This window comes from Microtus oregoni, unplaced genomic scaffold (assembly GCF_018167655.1).
Source record: "Microtus oregoni isolate MIOR12 unplaced genomic scaffold, Mior012 000020F_ref0000438, whole genome shotgun sequence".
NCBI classification, from domain to species: Eukaryota; Metazoa; Chordata; class Mammalia; order Rodentia; family Cricetidae; genus Microtus; species Microtus oregoni.
Genome location: NW_024543079.1, coordinates 3,177,879 through 3,200,341, shown reverse-complemented (window position 1 = coordinate 3,200,341; position 22,463 = coordinate 3,177,879). Strand labels below are relative to the sequence as shown.

At 42.0% G+C, this 22,463-nt stretch overlaps 2 protein-coding genes across 2 annotated transcripts in view; one reads left to right on the top strand and one right to left on the bottom strand.

Moving 5' to 3' along the window:
- The first annotated feature begins 977 nt into the window (after positions 1–977).
- Positions 978–22,463, top strand: part of Cse1l (chromosome segregation 1 like) — a 53,501-nt gene continuing 32,015 nt past the window's right edge. Inside the window, exons 1-3 of the mRNA XM_041670937.1 lie at positions 978–1,104; positions 12,619–12,713; positions 19,678–19,820. Coding sequence (XP_041526871.1) covers positions 12,629–12,713; positions 19,678–19,820 — 228 coding nt within the window. The 5' untranslated portion in view covers positions 978–1,104; positions 12,619–12,628. The remainder of the gene's footprint in view (positions 1,105–12,618; positions 12,714–19,677; positions 19,821–22,463) is intronic.
- On the bottom strand, positions 11,736–12,209 carry LOC121460501 (eukaryotic translation initiation factor 1). The gene has a single exon (XM_041670943.1). It carries the CDS (start codon positions 12,170–12,172, stop codon positions 11,831–11,833), a length of 342 nt encoding a protein of 113 aa, XP_041526877.1. The 5' UTR covers positions 12,173–12,209; the 3' UTR covers positions 11,736–11,830.

Here is a 22,463-nt window from a genome sequence, read left to right as displayed (position 1 = left end):
CAAATATCAGTGCTGTGAAGTGGGGTAAGCTTGGAACTGGGAGGAACAGAGAAAGGAAGCTGAGCTGGCTGCTGAGTCCGTGTCCCCCACCCCGCATTTGGTCCTGATCTTTTCTTACTACATTTCACTAGTCCGAAGTCTAGCTCAGGCTGGCTTCCAACAGCTATTCTGCCCAGTTCTTGTCAAGCCGACATCACACCGCTGTCTCCTGGCTTTTAAAAAGGTAATGTTTTCTCTTGTCCAGGGGCCTCCCCTGCTCATCCCAGTTATCTTCAAGCTGCCACCGGTTACATCACCTGAAAAAAATATTTTGAGAAAAGATCTCACTCCCTAGCTCTGACTGGCCTCAAATTCACTATGTAGACTACTTTGGGCTCAAATATATGGTGATTCCCCTGCCTCTGCCTCTTACGTGCCAAGTGATAACAAGCACGTGCTATCATCTCCAGCTTCTGTCTAAAATCATGTTGTGTGTGTGTGTGTGTGTGTCTGCTTCAGTTCCTCCCAACTTTAGTTTTTGAGGCAGGACCTCTTATGGAAACAGGAGCTCACCGATTAGCTAGGCTGGCCGGCCAACTAGCCCCAGAGATCTTCCTGTTTCTGCCTTCCCTCCTGCGGGATTACTACAGTCAGGCAGCCCAGGCTGGTTTTATGTCTTAATTGCGCGGCTATCCCTTAGCTTGAAATTCTTACTCATTCGGTTATTCTGCTTGTTTTAGGATGGACGGTCTCTCCCTTCTCTGACGGGAACGAGCACAGTCCATCCAACAGTTAAGAGTCTTTAAGAGCCATTTGTAGAACACGCGATGGTCTGAGCTCAGAAATCCAAACCAGCTGCAAGCATCAAAGGGCACGGTGTCTTGCGCGACGGCACCTCAGACCAGAGCGGGGTTCCGATTGGCCCTTCCAGTAGGGGTGGGACCAAAACGACCCCTGGCCCCGCCCCGTGTCTCGGCCTCGCTCGCACATGCGCTGTGGCCGCCACCTTTGCCGCCGCGCCATTTTGCCGGGGTTTGAATGTGAGGCGGAGCAGCGGCAGGAGTGGGTAGCGTCGGCTGCAGCTCTCGCTTGGGATTCCCGTCTCGGTCTCGGTGTCCGCACGAGGTGAGGCACGGAGTGAGCAGGGTGGCTGCAGGGGCGCGGCTGAGGGCGGGGGACGAGCTCTGGGAAGTGGGTCCGGGCCTCTGCTGGAGGCCGCGCGCCGGCACCTCCCCGCACGCCGCCTCAGGGCCGAGCCTGACCGCTCCGGGAAGCGAGGGCAGCCCGAGGCTCGGCCTCACGCGAGCTTCCGCAGCTCCCGCCCCTTCCCCTCCAGCGCCGCGCTGGTTGGCCGCGCCGCCGCCCTTCGCTCCGTAGGCGTCCGCTGATTGGTCGCGCCCGAGCGTCCGTTCTCGGCGCGCCGTGGCCCGCAGCGTGAACGGTGTTGAGCGCCGAGGCCTGAGTTGGCCGAGTGGGTCGGGTCCTGGGTTGGAAGGAGGCTTCGCGGGCCTTCGGTCTCCACCACAGTGGACCGGGGCCTCGGGTCTCGCCTGGCTGAGTCGTTCGTGCTCCTAGTACAGTCAAATGGGGTTCCCCCTTCCTGGGGCGCGCCGGCTTTCGAGTTGGAAAATCTGGCCTCTTGCACACTTAGTGTGTCTCCCTGGCCGTGTAATTCACGGCCAGTCGTTGCCGCTCTACGAAAATTTTCGTGTTTTGATGATGTGATGCTGGGGGTGGGTCCCGTGTTCTCGCAGAGGTTGAGCGATCTCTCCTGAGATGGCGTTTTTACCCGCACCTCAAACCCTTGCACCCTGGGTGATGTGGCTTCACGGTTCCCCCGATGGCTGGCTGTGCTTCCCAGAGGGCTCACCTGAGCTGCCGCCCGCCTCCCATCCGCCTCTCCAGCGGCGTTGTAGCCATGCTGGCCTGCTCTTAAGATTCTCGGCCCCCGCCTTCTGTGATCTTAGGTCTGGGCGAGGCTGGAGGCTGCCTCCGTGCCTTTCAGGTTCCCCTCCTAGGCATCCGTTCTCACTTCTCGGTTCTCAGCACCCAGATGGCTTTGCTCCGCAGCACTGACCTTATAGGTAGTTCTTACTGCTTGTTCCTCGTCTTTCTCGTCTGCTCTGATGTAAACCCTTCGAGAATAACCTTTCTTGTTTGTTGCTGTGTCCCACGTACGCGTGCCACATGATGGATGCCCCTGTTGTTATTTCATGAAGACATGGAAGGCCTTTTTTTTAAGTTTTAGATAAAGGGTCTTACATAGCCCAAGCTGGCCCCAGATTCATCTTTCTCCAAGTGGAGGCTACCACACTCAACCCTTTTTCACCGTTCCATGTGCACATAGGAATTTTTCCCTCCTCTGGGCTGCTTAGATTTCTAGTTGGGATTTGGGAAACCATTCTCCACCCGGGATTGGGTGTGTGAGCGAACAGTACTCTAATTGTGGAATTGACTTATTATTTTATATGTTTAATAACTTCATTCTACTTAATCCCTAGGGATACAGTGACGGGGCAAAAATGGACACGGTTTCTCTCTTTGGGGACCTCATTTTCTAGTTGGGGGAGAGAACACGAATTAGATTATTTCAGATAGTGACAAGTGACAGAAGTCTCTGAACAGGTGGCATTTGAACAGAGACTATCTAGGGAAGAGTGAGGGAACCGTATTTCAGGCAGAGGGAATAGCATGCAAATTTTCAAGGACAGAAACTAAGGGAATGTTGGGATATTATAGGAAAATCCAGCAAGTTGTTTGAAGAAGAGAGATCTCATGGGACTTTGTAGGTACTGTAAGGAGTGTGGATTTATTTAATAGAGTGGTGGATTACTGTGCGTAGAAGCAGAGAAAGGCAGTAGGTACTCAAGTTACTGTCCAACGTACTGTTGGTCTCTTGAAGTGTACCTAATAGCTGTTCTTTTAAAAAAAGCTAAGGATAGGGTAGGCAAGATGGATTGAGAGTAAGTAGCCCATACCTAGCTAGACAACCTGGGTTTGTTCCATGGGATACACATGGGTGGAAGGAGAGAACTGACTTCTGCACATTGTCTTCCAATTTCTGCACATATGATGTGGCACACAATAAATGCATATGGTGAAATTTTGGGGGACAGGGGAGATGGCTTAGCAGTCAGAGCATGTATTGCCTTTGCAGAGGACCTGAGGTAGGTTTCCAATAACTCACAGGTGGCTTACTATTGCCTCTACTTCTAACTCCAGGGAATCTGATGGCCTCTGGTTTCCTTGGGCATCTGTGCTCAGGTGTACATACATAAAATCAGAAACATGCAGAGAGAGAGATACACATAAATTTGTAAAAATTTTATGGCAAGGGTAGATATACCCTTAAATGTGTATTATGGGTTTTCGTATTGGGTTTCTTTCCCTCTCCCCAGAAATGGCTTCTCTTAGTGCAGTAGACATATCTGAGGAAAAGACAAACATCTTGGGTCATTTTATTATGGGTGTCTGTGAGATGGCCTTGGGATATAGTATTTATTCCCAAAACCTTCATTTATAACTGAGGACCTATAGGAAGAGGCTAGACTTTCAGCTCCTCATTCAAGATTTTTTTAAAAGGTGTGTATATATTTTGTATGTTTGAGTATTTGTCTTCATGCACCACGGGTGTGTGTGCCTTATGCCTAAGGATACCAGAAAGGGCATAAAATGCCCTGGAACTGGAGTTGCAGACAGTTGTGAGTTGCAATGTGGGCACTAGGAACAAGTCAAGGTCCTCCTCTTAAAGCTCTGTGTTCTTTGACTAAGCAAAAGTCATTGGGTAAGAGGGAGCCTTAGTTGATGGGTTGTCTCCATCAGGTTGCCAGATAGGCAAGTCTCTGGGATTATTATTAATTTTTTTGATGAGTGATTAATATAGGAGGGCCTAGCCTACTATTGGTGGTGCTACTTCTAGACAGGTTGTATAAGAGCAAACTGAGCAGGCCAATCAATAGCACTCCTACATGGCCTCTGCTGTTTCACTATTTTTTGTTTGTTTTCGGTTTTTAGGGACAGGGTTTCTCTGTGTAATAGTTCTGACTGACCTGAAACTCGCTCTGTAGACACAGATCCACCTGAGTGCTGGGATTAGAAGCATGTGCCCTTTGCTTCATTTCTTACCTCCAGGTTCCTGCCTTGAGTTCCTGCCCTGACTCCCCTGCCTGATATATTACAATAGGGATAAAATAAACTCTTTCTTCCCATGTTGCTTTTTGAGCATGATATTTTCTTGTTTTTTGAGACCCAGTTTCTCGGTTTTGTTCTGGATGTCTAGAACTTTGTAGACCAGGCTGACCTCGAACTCAAGAAATTCACCTGCCTCTGCCTCCTGAGTGATGGGACTAAAGGTGAGTGCCACCACGGCCCGCCAAGCTTGAGCGTGGTATTTACCACAGCAATAGAAAGCATACTAAAGCAAGCAGCCAGTGCTCTTCTTAACTGCTGAGCCATCTCCCCAACACCAAAAACTTTTTATTGTTTTTATTGAGCTATATATTTTTCTCCACTCCTTTTCCTCCCTCCCCTCTCCCCTTCTGCCCTCTTCCATGATTCCCACGCTTCCAGTTTACTCATAAGATCTTGTCTTTTTCGACTTCACATGTAGATTAGATCCTTGTATATCTCTCTTAGGGTCCTCTTTGTTGTCTAGGTTCTCTATGATTGTGACTTGTAGGCTGGTTTTTCTTTGCTTTATGTCTAAAAGCCTCTTATGAGTGAGTACATATGATGTTTGTTTTTCTGGGTCTGGGTAACCTCTCTCAATATGATGTTTTCTAGATTCATCCATTTGCCTGCAAATTTCAAGATGTCATTTTTTTCTGCTGTGTAGTACTCCATTGTGTAAAAACGAACCACATCTTCTTTATCTGTTCTTCGGTCGAGGGGCATTTAGGTTGTTTCTAGGTTCTGGCTATGACAAGTAATGCTGCTATGGACATAGTTGAGCACATGTCCTTGTGGCACGATTGAGCATCCTTTGGGTATATAACTAAAAGTGGTATTGCTGGGTTTTGAGGAAGGTTGTTTCCTAATTTTCAGAGAAATCACCATACTGATTTCCACAGTGACTGTACCAGTTTGCACTCCCACCAGCAGTGCAGAAGTGTTCCCCTTTGCCCCACATCCTCTTCAGCATAAATTGTCATCAGTGTTTTTGTTCTTGGCCATTCTTACAGGTATAAAATGGAATCTCAGAGTTGTTTTGATTTATATTTCTCTGATGGCTAAAAATGTTGAGCATTTCCTTAAGTGTCTTTAAGCCATTTTACATTCATCTGTTGTGAGTTCTCTGTTTAGGTCTATACTCCATTTTTTTATTGGATTATTGGTTCTTTTAATGACCAATTTCTTGAGTTCTTTGAATATTTTGGAGATCAGCCCTCTGTCTGATGTGGGGTTGGTGAAGTTCTTTTCCCATTCTGTAGGCTGTCGTTTTGTCTTTTTGGCAGTTGTTCTTGGGTAGCTAGACCTCAAACTCACTAAGATCTGCCTCTGCCTCCCATCGCCTGGCTGTTTTTTGTTTTTGCTTTTTTTCTAGGGGCTGGTAAACGATTCAGCAGAGCAAACACAAGGACTATAACTCAGATTCTTAGCACTCATTTAAAGTCAGGTAGGGCATGAATGCCTATAAGCTCAGCATTGTGGGTGACAGCGATCCCAAGGTTGTGTATCAAATTTGTGGGCCATAACCTGTACCTGTGCCTGTGCCCTGTGTTGGGTCTGGCCACCCATCCTCAAGCTCAGTATTGACTTCCCTTGGGATAAATCCTTTTATAGCTAAGGGGAAAGGACTAAGATAAGAATACAGACAGCATAGTTGTTTGTTTGTTTTGTTTTGTTTTTGAAGGTCTTGGGTTCTGGCTGTTGGGAAATGCCCTGAGAAAGTACATTAGATAGGAGTCCTTGTCTGCTTCACTTTTTCAGAGTGTATATCAAGGTGAAAGCTTAGCAGACTGTGGTAGTACTGTGATTATGATTATGCTTGTAATCTCAACACTTAGGCAAGTTGTTATAAATTCAAGGTCATTTTGTGAGACCTTGTCTCAACAAAACGTTGGTGGAAAGGTTTTTTTAATTCTTCAGAAAAGTGCTGTTGGTATCTGATCATCTTCCTTGACTGCTGCTCCATTTCCCTGGCTTCTAGGCTGCTCTCGTTTATAACACCCTGCTCTCAGTTCAGCCTTGTCATTTCCATTCAGAGGCTGCCTTGTGAGCAGAAAAAGTGTTAATGGATCAGACAGGTCTTATCATTGTGGGCATGTAAATTATTAGCCCCTGAGTTTCCTTCTTTATTGTTTGAAAATGGTGCCAGGTGGTGGTGGCGCACACCTACCTTTAATCCCAGCACTTGAGAGGCAGAGGCAGGCAGATCTCTGTGAGTTCAAGGCTAATCTGGTGAACAGAGCAAGTTTAAGACAGCCAAGGCTACACAGAAAAATCTTGTCTCAAAAGACAAATAAATGGTAAAGCAAATAAATCACCTAGCACTGTATGATTAGTTTATAGAAATTACCCTCTCCCATTTTAAAAATACTGTCTGAATGGCCTTTACCTCTGTTTTGCAAACTATTACCAGCTCAAAGTTCCAAATTCTCTGCTTTAATTAAATTTCACCCACTTGAAAAATCTCTAGTGAGCTGGGCATAGTGACATATATCTTTAGTCCTAGCACTCAACAGGCACAGGTGGGTGGATCTCTGTGTGTTCAAGGCCAGGGTGGTCTATGTAGTAAGTTCCAGAACACCCAGAGCTACACAGTGAGACCTCATCTTTAAAAAAAGCAATTAAAAGGACTGGATAAATGGCTCAGTAGTTATGAGCAATGACTACTCTTCTAGAGGACCCAGGTTCAATTCCCAGCACCTGCATGGCTGCTCACAACTGCAACTTCAGTTCCAGAGGATTGGACACCCTCACACAGATATACACGAAGTCAAAACACCAACGCACATAAAATAAGTAAATTTTAAAAAATCAAAAACTCTTCAGTGGCTCCCATTAATACGTTTTAAGTTTTGAAACAGCTGGCTTCTAGGGACCAGTAGTTCTAGTGTTAATCTCCTACTTAATATTCGCCTCTTCCTAGCACTGGTACTGAACTCATAGTATTGTCCTTTTGAAGATGATTCCAATTCTTCATATTCAATCAGGACTCAGTCCTAGTAAATCTTGGGTGACTTCATATTCCAGTAACTTTCCTAGCTGTTAAGTGCTGCCTGTAGATCCCTTTGACATTTTTACTCCAGAGGACAATGTTTCTCAGAGTTTAGGGTTTTTCTTTAAAATGTTTATTTATTTATTATGTATACAATAGTCTGTCTATATGGATGCCTGCAGGCCAGAAGAGGGTCTCATTACAGATGGTTGTGAGCCATCATGTGGTTAAAGGGAATTGAACTCAGGACCTTTGGAAGAGCAGGCAATGCTCTTAACCACTGAGCCATCTCTCCAGCCCTTAGGGTTTTTTTGACATGCATGTGAATATACTTTTTACCCCGCATACCTTGTGGGGTTTAGGGTAGCACTTACAAACAGGCATGATCTTTTTCTCTCTATTCATTGGGAGGTATGCCACAGTGCGTGTGTAGAAGTTGTCAAGGGGAATCTGTTCTCTCCTTCCACTACATGCCAACATTTTGCCTGCTCACTATCTCATCAGACATGTTATTTCTTTTCTTTTTTTCAGGGTGGGGTGGGATGGGGTATGAGGGGTTCCTTGTGTAGCTCTGGCTATCCTGGAACTGGCTCTATAGACCAGGCTGGCCTTGAAGTCACAGTTCTGCCTCTGCCTCCCAAGTACGTGGTTTAAAGGCATGCACCACTACCATCCACCAACACATTATTTCCTTAATGAAGCAAATTGCTATACTAAACTAGATTATTAATTATATTTGTAGTCTTAGGCAGTCTAGGCCAAGATTTTTTTTAATTGTTTTTGGAGATAGTGGGTGTGCATATGTATTTGTGGTGGCATGGTGCGTGTGCAGAAGTCAGGACAACTCTTGAGTCAGTCTCTTTCCTCCCACCTTATGGGTGCTAAGAGTAAACTCAGATCATCAGGCCTGTTGACAGGCACCTTTACCCTTTGAGCCATCTTGTTGGTCTTTGAGGTCAGATTTTGTTGCCAGATGAGTTTGACATATACTTGTAAGAAACAAAAACAAAACCCTTTCCATTAATTGATTGGGGGGGGGTTGGGACTCTAGAGAGAGATTACAATAGGTCTGTAAGAAACTGAAATCCTTTCAGTTTACTGATTGAGGGATTTTGAGTCTGCAGAAGGGATTACAGGTTTGGTTTCTTAAACTGTATATTCTGGGTGCTCTGGTAGCTGAGCGGGAAGAAAGTTCAAGGTCAACTATGATTATTTATTGAGACAAGGTCACTATAGGGCCGGAGATGTGCCTTAGTTGGTAGAAAGCTGTCTAGCATGTTGAGAGCGGAATTCCGTCCCCAACACTGCACAAACCAAGCATGGTGGCACACACCTGTGATCCAAGCTCTTGGGAAGTTCAAGATCATCCAAGGCTATATTCAAAGCCTGAGGCCAGACTGGGCTAAACGACACCCTTTCTCAATAAATAAACAAATGACTAATAAAAATAAAACTATTTAAAACTTTATGATTGTAAATGTAATATATAAAATAATTATAGTCCACTAGGAAGACAATGAAAATCCCTGTATCCACCATATAAATAGATCATACCACTCTTTCCCTGTTTTTTCAGAGATTTATTTTTATGTATATGGGTATTTGCCTGCATGTATGTCTGTTCATTGTGTGTATAGGTCTGAGGAGGCAAGAGGGTGTTGTTTCCGCTAACACTGGAATTATAATAGTGAGCTGTCATGGGTCCTGAGAATTAAAACCAGGTCCTCCAGAAAGAGAGACCAGTGTTGAGCCATCTCTTTAGTTCCCTTCTTCTTACACAAAATTAAGTAAAATTAATTATGTATAGTTAATGTAATTTGAATCATGGACCAGTGTTGAGCCATCTCTTTAGTTCCCTCTTCTTACACAAAATTAAGTAAAATTAATTATGTATAGTTAGTGTAATTTGAATCATGGTATGCTTGACATTTTCTTACTTAGCTTTATTGAATTTATAAAGATTTGTTGTTTTTCGAGACAGTTTCTCTGTCCTGGAACTCGCTTTGTAGACCAGGCTGACCTCAAACTCACAGAGATCTGCCTGCCTCTGCTGCCTGAATGCTGGGACTAAAGGCTGCCCAGGTGAACAATTTTTTTTTTCTCCTCTGCAGCCTAAGGATAATTTGGTGTATGATTTCCCAGGAAAGGCTACATTTCTCAGTTGGCTAGCATGTGTTGGGGTCTACAAGCTACCAGCTTATTATGTTGTAATCAAATCTAAGCAGAAGTATGGTTTTTTTATTTCACTTTTTACTTTTATTTATTTTGTTTTTTTTTTTGTTTTTTTTTTAAATATTTATTTATTTATTACGTATACAATTTCTACATGTATGCCTGCAGGCCAGAAGCAGGCACCAGACCTCATTACAGATGGTTGTGAGCCACCATGTGGTTGCTGGGAATTGAACTCAGGACCTTTGGAAGAGCAGGCAATGCTCTTAACCACTGAGCCATCTCTCCAGCCCCTTTTATTTATTTTGTGTGTATGATGGGTGGGGTGGAGTGGGGTAGACCCTATGTCATGGCGTGCATGCCAGAGGACAATTGGGTGTAGTTTTTTCCTTATGTGGGATTTGGATGGAATTCAGATTTGAGCAAGTGCTTTTTACCTACTGAACCATCTTGCTGCCCCCAAAAGTGGGTTTTAAAAAGGTTTATTGAGGTATGTTATATCTACCATAGAATTCATCTATTTTAAATGCACTGTTCCGCTGAGTTTAATAGTTAACTACTCTGCACCCATCACTAGTCTGGTTTTAAAAATCACCTGCAGCCTTACAGCTCTTTTGTAAGCTAAGTGGTATGACTGAGCCCAGAGTCTCAAGTGCTCGTTCTTCTAGTTAGCCTCCTGTTTTATGTGTTAAAACGCTTAAAACCTATTCTCTGTGCCTAAAGTCACTATTGTTGACCATGGTCACCTCTCTGCAGTTTCTTAGGCTGTGTTTTTCTTTATCAGCTATTATCTATGTCAGCCATTTATTTAGCTTTGTAATGTGAGGACTGGGGATGTAGTTCAGTGGGATGTATGTGTGTTTTGCATTTGTTCATTTCTAGCACAGGAGAATTATAAGAATTTTTTTTTCTCAGTCCAGTGGTGGTGGTGCACACCTTTAATCCCAGTATTCTGGAGGCAGAAGCAGACAGATCTCTGAGTTTGAGGCCATCCTGGTCTACAAAGTGAGTTCCAGGACAGCCAGGGGTACACACAGAAATACTGTCTCAGAATACAAAAACATAAAAAACAAAAAAAAAATTTCTGTTTGTGTGCATATCCATGCACATGCCATGGCATATGTGTGGAAACTAGGACAAGTTGAGGGAATTGGTTCTCTTCTTTACTGTGTTGCTTCTGCTCAGGCTTAGTAGAAAGTGCCTTAACTTACAGAGCTATTTCACTGGTCTTTTTAAATAAATATTTGGGGATCACATTCTATGTCACATATAGGTATCAAAGGATAATTTTGTATTTGGTTTTCCCCCCTCTTACATGAGGGATCAAACCTAGATTCCCCCGAATCTTCTTGCCTGTACACTTGTTTTTTGTAATTCATTTTTTTTAATTTTTTATTTTTTTATGTATGCAGTGTTCTGCATACATGTATGTCTGCATACCAGAAGAGGGCACCAGATCTCATCACAGATGGTTGTGAGCCACCATGTGGTTGCTGGGAAATGAACTCAAGACCTCTGGAAGAACAGCCAGTGCCCTTAATCTCTAAGTCATCTCTCCAGCCCCTCATTTTATGTTTAATTAATAAGATAGTTATGTGTATATTCATGTGACTATGTGTGCCAGAAGAAGATATCAGATCTGTTGGAGCTGGAATTATAGATGTTTGAGCTGCCTGATGTGTAGGTATTGGGAACTGAAATAGATCTTCTGCAGGATTAGTAGTGTACAAGCACTGCTGAACTATCTGCCCAGCCCCTATTTTTAAATTTTCCAGCATATTGTTGGGTACGTGTGTGAGTGTGTGTGTGTGGTCTCTTTTTGATTATTATTGTTCCAGGCAAGATTAGTTTTGGTTTAAGCTTTAAGAAAAAGGTGTGGTAACATAGGCCTTTAATTGCCAGCACTGGGGAGCCAGAGAGAGGTTTTCTGAAACCATTGAAATCCGCCTGCCTCTGCTTCCCAAGTGCTGGAATTAAAGGTGGTTGCCACCACTGCCCGGTTTACATTTTACGTTGATGTGTGTGCAGTGGCATGAATAGGAAGCAAGTGTGCTGTGTCATGTAGATGTCAGAAGACAACTTGCAGGAGTTCTCTCTTTTCATCATGTATGTCCTTCAGACACATATATACATACAAGCAAAACACCCAGATAAACAAAATTTTAACATTTTTTTTAATAAAGGTTTGGGTCATCATCAGCTAAATACCTAGTTCAGAGTTAGACTGGTCTATAAGAAACCCTGTCTCAAAGATCCTGCCCCTACCACTTCAATTTAAGGGGAAAAAAAACCCACTCCAACTGTATAATTTTATTTTTTATTTTTTTTTTTGGCTCTTTTCAGTTTATTGCATGAAGGAGTTACACTAGTCCAAGTTAATGTATACATTATACATTGTATAATGTAACCAAATGGTTACATTATACAAGCTGTGAGGTTTTTAAACTTGTGACAAGGGACAGGAGGGAAATTCTACTCATTGCAAGGAAATCCTCACTTAAGCTTCAGAGTCACAAGCACTTAAAACCCATGAACCTTCAGCTGATCGTCCTTAGCCAGTCCAATCTCTATTAGGAACTGGCATATGTTCTTGCGCTGGTCACCCTGTAGCTGAATTACTTCTCCATATTCTGGATGCTCAATTACAGTACCATTGCAGGCAAATTTCTTCTTAAACGCCTTCACTAGTTTCTTTTTATCGTAATCATCAGCGATCCCTTGGACAGTGGTAAGGGTCTTCCTACCGTTTCTCTGTTGAATTCTTATATGGATATAATCCTCAGTGCCAGCAGGAAGCAGGTCATCACCCTTACTTGCATCAGCAAAGGGGTCGAAAGAGTGGAGGTTCTGAATAGCGGACATACGATACGATTCCTTTTCCTCGGTCGAAACGGCCTGCGGAAGGCGGCTGTGGGAGAAGGCGGGGGGGGGGGGGGGGGGGGGGGGGGGGGGGGGGCGCGTCGGGAAGCAAGGGGGCTCGAGGGGGAGGCAGCTGAGTCCTCGGCATCAGCTCAGTGACTGGGGCCTGTATAATTTTAGAAAAGGGTTGTGATATAAAAGTATTCATAGACGAGTGTGCTGATTCATGTACTTTATAAAGATACAGAAGCAGAATTATGGCACAAGTTCAAGGCCACCTGGTCTAATGAGTTTGGAGCTGACCTGCTGCTAACAGTGGTCTAGACTCACCTGCCTAAAGCAAAATAGAAAAAAACAGTAACAAAAAGATTCGTTTATGTTCTTCATTCATATTCATTCATTTACTTTCTCCTCAATTGATCACTTATGGGACTGTTTTTAAATTTTAGATACAGAGCAATGGAGCTCAGTGATGCAAATTTGCAGACACTAACAGAGTATTTGAAGAAAACCTTGGATCCTGATCCTGCTATTAGACGTCCAGGTAAAGATGTCTTTGTTCTTTAGTTGATTCATTCTTTGAGACCTTTTGTGCTTTTGTGCAGTCTACCTGGTGGTAAATTAAAAAAAAAATAATACTCCAGCCGGGCGGTGGTGGCACACGCCTTTAATCCCAGCACTCGGGAGGCAGAGGCAGGCCTGGTCTACAAGAGCTAGTTCCAGGACAGGAACCAAAAGCTACAGAGAAACCCTGCCTCGAAAAAGAAAAAAGAAAAAGAAAACTTTGTCTCGTGAACTTTCTGAAAATCTTATTTAAATCTGCCAAGTTTAGGTGCATAACAATAAAGGCATCAAGATAGGGGTAATTCCCAAAAGGTGATTACATGAATGAAATTAAGTACCAAGATCCTTTTAATTAGTTTTATCAAAGACAGAGTAACTTGTATAAACTTGGAATTTCAACCTCAGATGCCCATAAGAGTCAGATAAAAAAGTAAATGAAGGGATTCTAGCCAGGTTGGAATGTAAATATGTGTCCTTGTTAAGGGAAGGTAATTGTTAGGAATATTTTTTTGTTTTTGCTTTTTGAGACAGGGTTTCTTTGTGTAACCCTGGCTGACCTGGAACTCGTTCGGTAAACCAGAATGGCCTCAAATTTAGAAGTCCACCTGCCTATGCCTCCCAAGCACTGGACTTAAAGGAGTATGTCACCACCGCCTGATTTGTTTGGGATATGTTAACTCTAAGGATGATGCAAATCAGTTTTATATGGTCACATTTGCAACTTTGCCTGAAAAATAAGGATACCAATATGAATTACCCTTATTTTTGAATGATAACAGCCAACTTCAAAAGACTTTGGAAATGTGGTGGTTCAGAAAGGTCTTATGAACAGACAGTTGGTAATCTTTGATACCACTCTGTGTGAACCAGAAATACCCCAACCTTTTCAGAACATAATAATGTCATGCTTGTGGAGAGGGTTTATCTTCAGAGGATATGAAGACACAAATAGTAACATCATGAGTGGAGGGAAAGATTGTAAAAAATACATAGAATTGTGACTATCTGGGTGGTTTGTGTCCATGCCATATTCCCCCTGCTGGGTAAGAAATCTAGTGCCAGGAACTACTTTTGAATTAGATCCCTAGCTTTATCTATTCTAGAGAAGTTCGTATGATGTCTTTTTCTAGTTATACAGGATTATCAAAGCCATTTCAAGCCAGTACATAATGTACTTTGAGCATATACCCCCCCCCGTATCTGACTACCCTTCTCTTTATCACCCCATCCTTTGTGATATCTGTGTGTGTGTGTGTGTATATGTGTGTGTGTGTGTGTGTGTGTGTGTGTGTGTGTGTATATATATATATACATGCTTGCACATGCATAAACCAGAAGTTAATGTTGGCTATCTTCCTCTTTTTTAAAAAGATTTATGTGTATGCCTGTGTTTGTGTATATGCACTGAATTTGTGTGCATATACACTATGCTTGTGCCTGGTGCCGAAGGAGACTAGAAGAGGGAATTTTATCTCTTAGAGCTGGAGTTACAGATGGTTGTATGATGCCACATGGGTACTAGGAATTGAACTTTGGTCCTCTGGAAGAGAAGCAAGGGCTCTTCTTAATTGCTCTGCCAGCTCTCTGATTCCTTTCCATGGTATTTTTTCAGATAGGATCTCTGAACCAGGAGTTCAGTGATTTGGCCATCCAGGCCAGCAAGCCCAAGGATCCACCTGTTCTTATTTGAATAGCCCTGGGATTACAGCCATGTTCTCTTCACTTGTACCCGGTTTAAAAATATATATATATTTATTTATTTATTATGTATACAATATTCTGCCTGTGTGTATGCCTGCAGGCCAGAAGAGGGCAGCAGACCCCATTACAGATGGTTGTGAGCCACCATGTAGTTGCTGGGAATTGAACTCAGGACCTTTGGAAGAGCAGGCAATGCTCTTAACCTGTGAGCCATTTCTCCAGCCCTTGTACCCGGTTTTTTATGTGGGTCCTGGGAATGGAACTCAGGTCCATATGTTTGAGTGACAAGCACTAACCTAAGTGAGCCACCTCCATGGCCAGTCTGTTTTTAACATGTTCTTTTAATGTTAGGATGCTAAAGCTTTATGCAGTACAGAGTATAGAAATAAACTGCTGTTTCTAGGAAGCAAATTTTTTAAAGATTGATAGAAGTCTGTGTGTATCTGACCAGACCTACCACCCCTTGTCTCAGTGCTGAGAATGGAATCCAAGGCCCCATGCTTGCTAGACTGTCTATGTCTTTATGATGTGATAAAGACACATTGTGTGCTGGATCCCAACTCTGATTGGAAGGCAACAGCTGTATGGATGTATATAGATTTTGGAAGACTCTATTGTCTATGGAGGCCAGAGGTCAGCATCAAGTTTTTACCTCTGTCACACCTTTTGTTTTGTTTTGTTTTGCTTTTTGAGATAGGGTTTCTCTGTAGCTCTGACTGTCCTGGAATTCACTCTGCAGTAGACCAGGCTGGCCTCAAACTCAGATCTGCTTGCCTCTGTCTCCCAAGTACTGGGATTAAAGGCGTGCACCACCACCTATTTTTTTTTGAGACAGAATCTCTTACTGAACCTAACTTACCCATTGGCTAGACTTGCTACCCAGTGAGCCCTACAGATCCTCATGTCTCTGTCTTTCAAACGCTAGGGTTATAGGACAAACTCTGGTCATCATCGTGCTTACTGCTGTACTGATGGAACCATCTCCCCAGCCTGGAATTGGAAGACTTTTGAGGTTTCTTGACTATGCAGATACATGTCAACATGGAAAAGTTTTAATTAATTAATTTAGAGTAGGTGGACAGATAAGATAATATGTCACAGTGTATTTGTGGCAGAGGACTAACGAGCTTTTGAGGTCCAGTCCCAACGCACTCTTCAAGGTTCAAAAAAGAAATCTACAACCAGCGGAAGGCTTGGGATCAGAGGGCAAAAAATGAATCTCACTCTGTACTTTTTCATGCTAGTTTCTTTATTCTCTTATGCTACAAAGCTTCCAGTTTATATATACACCCACACACAATGGCTATTCTCTGGTAATAGCAAAGTTACAAGGCTTGAATTTTTCGGGGCCATCAAAACAGATGAGAACTACCCAAAATAACACTTGTCAGCTTGCTTTATGGACCCAGGAAGGCATGGTTAGAAAGACTCCCAGGCAGCATTAAGAGTCAAAAGAACTGATTTAGGAGGCTTTAAATCCTAGGACGGGACTAGGGGAATTCATGCATGATACTACATTTGTAGGAGTAATTAATTAAACTGGAGGTTTGTGGTAGATAAATGTAAAAGAAAAGGGATGAAGGACACAGTGATTGGCAGTCTCCCTCTGTCTACCTGTCAGGCTGCAGTGCCTGTGATCAGGATTGATGCTGACATCAGGGTTGCTATGGTGATTGGTGTAACAACAGAAGAAGATATGGGGAGTCTTATCTGCATTTTCACAAATGCAACTAGCTAAAAGGGACTTCTCAGATCTAGGAATTACATCCATTACCCTAAATGGTTAGAACATGGGGAAATTATGGTTACATAGTACAAAATTCGGGGCCTGACAATTTTCCACGGCCATGCCAATTGTCAGTGCTTGTCCTCATGCTACCTGTGTGAAAGGGATTACTTTTCTCCAGAGCTTGCTAGAAAAATGGTGGCTTTTTCCTGTTATCTCTCAGGATTAGGACACAGTCAGTTTCCTAGGTTAAAGTCCTGTATCAATAAGTTGAGGTGAAGGTGAGTGTAGGGAGTTAATAGCTTTTTTTAGGGTTAGAGCAAGAGTCAGCTAAGGTTAGTACTTTCCCAAGTCAGCTGCAGGTGAATTTGGAACACCCAGTCTCCTTACCAGGAAGGACTAGGAACCAAGCAAGCTTGGACTTGCCAACCCTTACCTTTGAAGGTCCCAAATGTGATCTATTTGAAAAACACTTTTCCTGATCAAATGTCATGCCAAAATAATTGCAGGGAGCTGGCTTCTAAATTTATCTCAGGGAGTGGAGTGGAGACTAGACTTTGGAAACCAAGAATTTTGACTGCGTGACTAAATTTCTCACTGGAGGTCCCACAGAGTCAGGAAGAAGTCACCCAGTATACCAGTACATGGGAAAAATTGTGCCCCATAGTTTATATTCCAAGCCAGATGGTGATGGCACACGCTTTTAATCCCAGCATTTGGGATTAAAGAGGCAGGCAGATCTCAGAGTTCAAGGCCAGCCAGGGCTACACACAGAAACCCTATCTCAAAAAAACGAAAATAATAATAATAATTTTTTTTTTTTTTTTTTGGTTTTTCGAGACAGAGTTTCTCTGTGGTTTTGGAGCCTGTCCTGGAACTGGCTCTTGTAGACCAGGTTGGTCTCGAACTCACAGAGACCCGCCTGCCTCTGCCTCCCGAGTGCTGGGATTAAAGGCGTGCGCCACCACTGTCCAGCAATAATAATAATTTATACACTGCTGAATCTTTTGGGATGAGTTCTACTTGGAGAAAGAGTCTTTGTTTATGGCTTCACAAGAAATTTGCTTTTAAGAACAGCTGTTATTCAAAGGCTGTAGCCCTTCATCTGGGTTTGCTTTCATCAGAATGCATTCATTCTGGTGGGTTGACCTTCTGTTTTATCAGCTGAAATCACTGCACATTTCTATGGACTGAGCAGAGAACAACTTTGTAGAGTTGGTTCTCTCTTCCTATCTTTACCTGGTTCACAAAGATAGAACCTGGGTTGTTAGACTAGTACAGACATATGGTAAGTGCCTTATACACTAAACTGTCTTACCATCAGTGGGTTAAAGGAAACACAAAAACATGGACTTGAACTTTTGAGAAGAATGCTTGAGGGCTAAGGGTGTAGGTAGAGTTCTTGTCTAGCATACTTGAACCTGGAGATTCAGTCCTCAGCACTGCATAGGTTGGGCATGGTAGCCCATGTCTGTAATCCCAGCTTTTGGGATCAGATACTCAGGTTCATCCTTAGCTTCATAGCAAATTAGAGGCTGCTGAGGCTACATGAAACCCTGTCTGTGAGTAGATGAGAGTAGATGAGATAGGTTAGTGGGTAAGGTGCTTGCTGCCAAACTTTTTGGCTGACTTGAGTTTGGTCTCTGGAACCAACATGGTGGAAGAGAATATCATCACACATAAACTGGGCAGACAGACACACAGTTTAAAAATAGGTAAATATAAACAAATTTTTAAAAATCACATTAAGAACCCCAAACAAGAAAACCAACATTATGTGTTTTTTCCTGAAAACTTTTTTTATTCAGCATTGAATTCTTCATGAAGGACATGGTAGGTGCAAAACAAGGTTTGGGGAAGCCAATGTGGTTACTGCAGTCACATGTGCATGCATGCAGGAAAATGCTCATACATGTTCAATTTTTTAAAAAATATTTTTATTTTTCTTCTAGTCCTCCTTGTTTGTTTTTTGGTTTTATTTGTTTGAGATGGGATCTCCGAGTGTAGATCAGGTTGTCCTTGAGCTCAAAGAGACCCACCTGCTTCTGCCTCCCAAGTGCTGAGATCAAAGCTGTATACCATTAATCTGGAGCATAAATAAGTCTTCTTTAAAAGAAGTAAGTCTTTTGTCTTAGTTTTGTGATCTTAGATGAGCTAATAGTCACAGGCTTTCTGGGTGATAGTGACAGTTTAGCTCACTGGTAATAGCTGTTCATATAAATAATCTTAATAATCTAATAATGTTTGTGGAAGGCGGCAGGATGTGTAACTTACAGTAACATCTAGTACTTTCTTGGGAAGCAGCAACTTTGGGTGGACAATCATCTGAGTAGGCCATCCATAAATGTGGGAGAATTGAGTTGAGGTCATTTGAAAACAAAGGCTTTGGTATACATTTCATCTGATACTATGTGTAAAACTATTTAATGACTAACACAGATGTTACCCTGTAGGAAAAATGTTTTAATCTTTGCAGTGGTTTGTTGGTTGATTTCTATCTATGTATCTGGTTTGTTTTGTTTGTAAGACAGATCTCATTTTGTAGCTCCAGTTGGCCTGAAGTTCAATTCTTAGCCTGGATTGGCCTAGACCCTCTTCTAGGAGCTCAGCTTAAATCTTGAGCCATCATTCATCATCTAATCTTTCCCTTTTTTATTTTTTTTTAAATATTTATTTATTTATCATGAATACAATATTCTGTTTGTGTGTATGCTAGCAGACAAGAAGAGGGCACCAGGCCCCATTACAGATGGTTGTGAGCCACCATGTGGTTGCTGGGAATTGAACTCAGGACCATTGGAAGAGCAGGCAATGCTCTTAACCTCTGAGCCATCTCTCCAGCCCTCTTTCCCTTTTTTAAAAAATATTTTTATACTTTATTTTTTATTTTATTTATTATGTATAGTGTTCTGCCTGCATGTACACCTGCAGGCCAGAAGAGGGCACCAGATCTCATAGATGGTTGTGAGCCACCATGTGGTTGCTGGGACTTGAACTCAGGACCTCTGGAAGAGCAGTCAGTGCTCGTAGCCTCTGAGCCATCTCTCCAACCCTGTTTGTTTGTTTGTTTATTGGTTTTTCAAGACAGGGTTTCTCTGTAGCTTTGGAGCCTGTCCTGGAACTAGCTCTTGTAGACCAGGTTGGCCTCCAACTCACAGAGATCCACCTGCCTCTGCCTCCTGAGTGCTGGGATTAAAGGTGTGCGCCACCACCGCCTTATTTTTATTTTATTTTTTAAATATTTATTTATTTATTATGTATACAATATTCTGTCTGTGTGTATGCCTGCAGGCCAGAAGAGGGCACCAGACCCCGTTACAGATGGTTGTGAGCCACCATGTGGTTGCTGGGAATTGAACTCAGGACCTTTGGAAGAGCAGGCAATGCTCTTAACCACTGAGCCATCTCTCCAGCCCCCCGCCTTATTTTTATACTTTAAATAAAGACATAGTTCATTACAAGTATAGAGTGTAAATGTTTTTATTATAACGAGTCTAACATGAAAATTCTTTCACAGCTGAGAAATTTCTTGAATCTGTAGAAGGAAATCAGAATTACCCACTGTTGCTTTTAACATTACTGGAAAAGTCACAGGATAACGTCATTAAAGTATGTGCTTCAGTAACCTTCAAGAACTACATTAAAAGAAACTGGAGAATTGTAAGTATTTTGGGTATACAGAATTAAATACTAGTATATTTGATATGGTTTATATAAATTCTCTTAGTATATTCAGATGTAGATTCATGATAAACAGGCTCTTTCTCCAAACTCCTGTTATTTATGTTCCACATAACTTTCTTAAACTTTATTACTCAGGTTAAGAGACAGACCTACGATGGGAAGACAGTTTAAATGGATAATTAAAGGAGTTTAAGATGGGTATGTGTTATGTTTCTGTAACCCCAGATTCTGAGGTTGAAACAGAAGGATACTGAGGTCTTGACAGCCAGGTAGCACAGTGAAATCCCATTTCAAAAAAAGTAAAATTTAAAGTAATTAAGATTTCCTTATTCATTCACTTATTATTTTACAATAGGGTCTTACTGTGTAGGCCTGGCTGGTCTGGAACTCACTGTATCATTATCTATCTATCTATCTATCTATCTATCTATCTAAATATCTGTTTATAGTGTGTGTTGTCTAAAGATAAAATTCTTATTTACAGTCTTTTGGGTTGATGACGTAAGAATTTATAAAACAAGTCTGTAAAGATGGCCTGGCAATTTAAGAATACTTACTGCTCTTACAGAGAACCCAGTTTTGATTGTCAGTACCTGCCTGGCTTGGAACTGCCTGAAATTTGAAGCTTCAGGGGATCTGATGCCCTTTTCTTCAAGGGGCTCCTGTTTGCAGATGGTGCACGTGTACTTATGTAGGCAAGACACAAACACAAATTGAAAAAAGTTAGAGAAAATGTTTATAAAACAAATATCTTAAAGTGTAAACAGATTTTTCTTTGGACTGCCAGCTCACTAATAAAAACATGGAGACTTTTAATTGTGAAAGTTCGTTCTATAACTTTACCTTGTTTCTAACTAGTTCTTAAAACTAACCCGTCTATATTAATTTACGTTGTATATCGTCACTCCTTACCTCATCTGTCTGTACTGCCCATTCTGCTTCTGTTCTGGCTGGTGACTCCACTTTTCTTCCTAGAGTCGTCTCTTTCACAGGAAGTCCTGTCTAACCTTTCCCTGCCTAGCTTTTGCCCATTCAGCTCTTAAACCTATCAGAAGGCACCTTGGCAAAGACACATCTTCATAGTGTAAATAAATATTCTGCAACATTTCCCCCTTTTAGTCTAAATAAAAAGGAAAGGTTTAAAATCTAATAACAGTAAAATTATATGCAATAAGAACAATTATCAAGAAAGAAATACATTTACAATGTTTAGTCCATTAGTATTTAGCAAATTTAAAGAAAATACTCCATTATCTATTGATGGAGTCCAAGAGATATTATCTATTTAGTGAGTCCAAAGTTTTGTACTTGATTTATTTTCTATTTATTTATTTGTTTATTTATTATGTATGCAGCATTCCTTCCATGTATGCTTGCGTGCCAGAAGAGGGCACCAGACCCCATTATAGATGGCTGTGAGCCACCATGTGGTTGCTGGGAATTGAACTCAGGACCTCTGGAAGAGCAGTCAGTGCTGTTAACCTCTGAGCCATCTCTCCAGTCCCCCCTGATTTATTTTCTATCAAAGCTACAGAAAACTAATTATAACTATCCGATCTTCAACCCCATCAGAGACCTGAGAAGGATATATTATCCAATTAAACAGGAAGTGCAAAAGCAAACAACCTCCAACTATAGAAAAGCTAGATGCAGCTGGCTGCCTAGGTTCCTCTGTTGGAGCATCCATCTTCTGCCTTCAGACTTAGCATGTCTGATCTTAACTTGTCCTTGACAAAGTTCAGCAGTTGCAGTTTTTTTTTGTGTGTGTGTGTCCTGTACATCCAATTTGGACAGCATACTGTCAGCAGTCGAGACAAGGGCAGTTTCTTGCCAAGTGACTAATTTTCCACAACTAAAGCAAACTCCATATAGAGGTTCTTCAATGCCCATTATCCTCTTTTGAATTAAATTAGTGCTGCCAGGAGCAGATGTGTCTTACTATCATGAAAAGCCTTAGGTCATTAAAACATCTTAAATGTAAACTGTGTTTCTAAAAAAAATAAAATAAAATCTTAAATGTCTGTATATCTCTGGAGTGTTTATAGGCTATATAAAATAAAACATATTTATAAAAATATATGTTTACCCTTGAAAACATACTTAACATAAGCACGAGTAATAACAACCCAGAGACACATACTGGGTTTCAAGATGAAGACCACCAGAGAAGCAAAGCAGCCAAGCACTAGAGAGCTATTACCTCTACGAAATTTTTTTTTTTAAGATTTATTTATTATGTATACAGCATTCTGCCTGCATATGTACCAGCACCCCAGAAGAGGGCACCAGATGTCATTTTAGATGGTTGTGAGCCACCATGTGGTTGCTGGGAATTGAACTCAGGACCTTTGGAAGAAGAGTCGGTGCTCTTAACCTCTGAGCCATCTCTCCAGCCCCTCTACGAAATCTTTAGACTGAAAAGAGCACGTTCCTGTTTCATGCCACTTTATATTCCTCTCTAGTGCTGGGATTAAAAGTGTGCGCCACCACTATCTGGCCTGTATAGCTGACTAATGAGGCTAGCTTTGCACTCTGATCTTGAGGCAAGCTCTTAATGTTATATATATATATATATATATATATATATATATATATATATATATAAATTATAAACAGAAT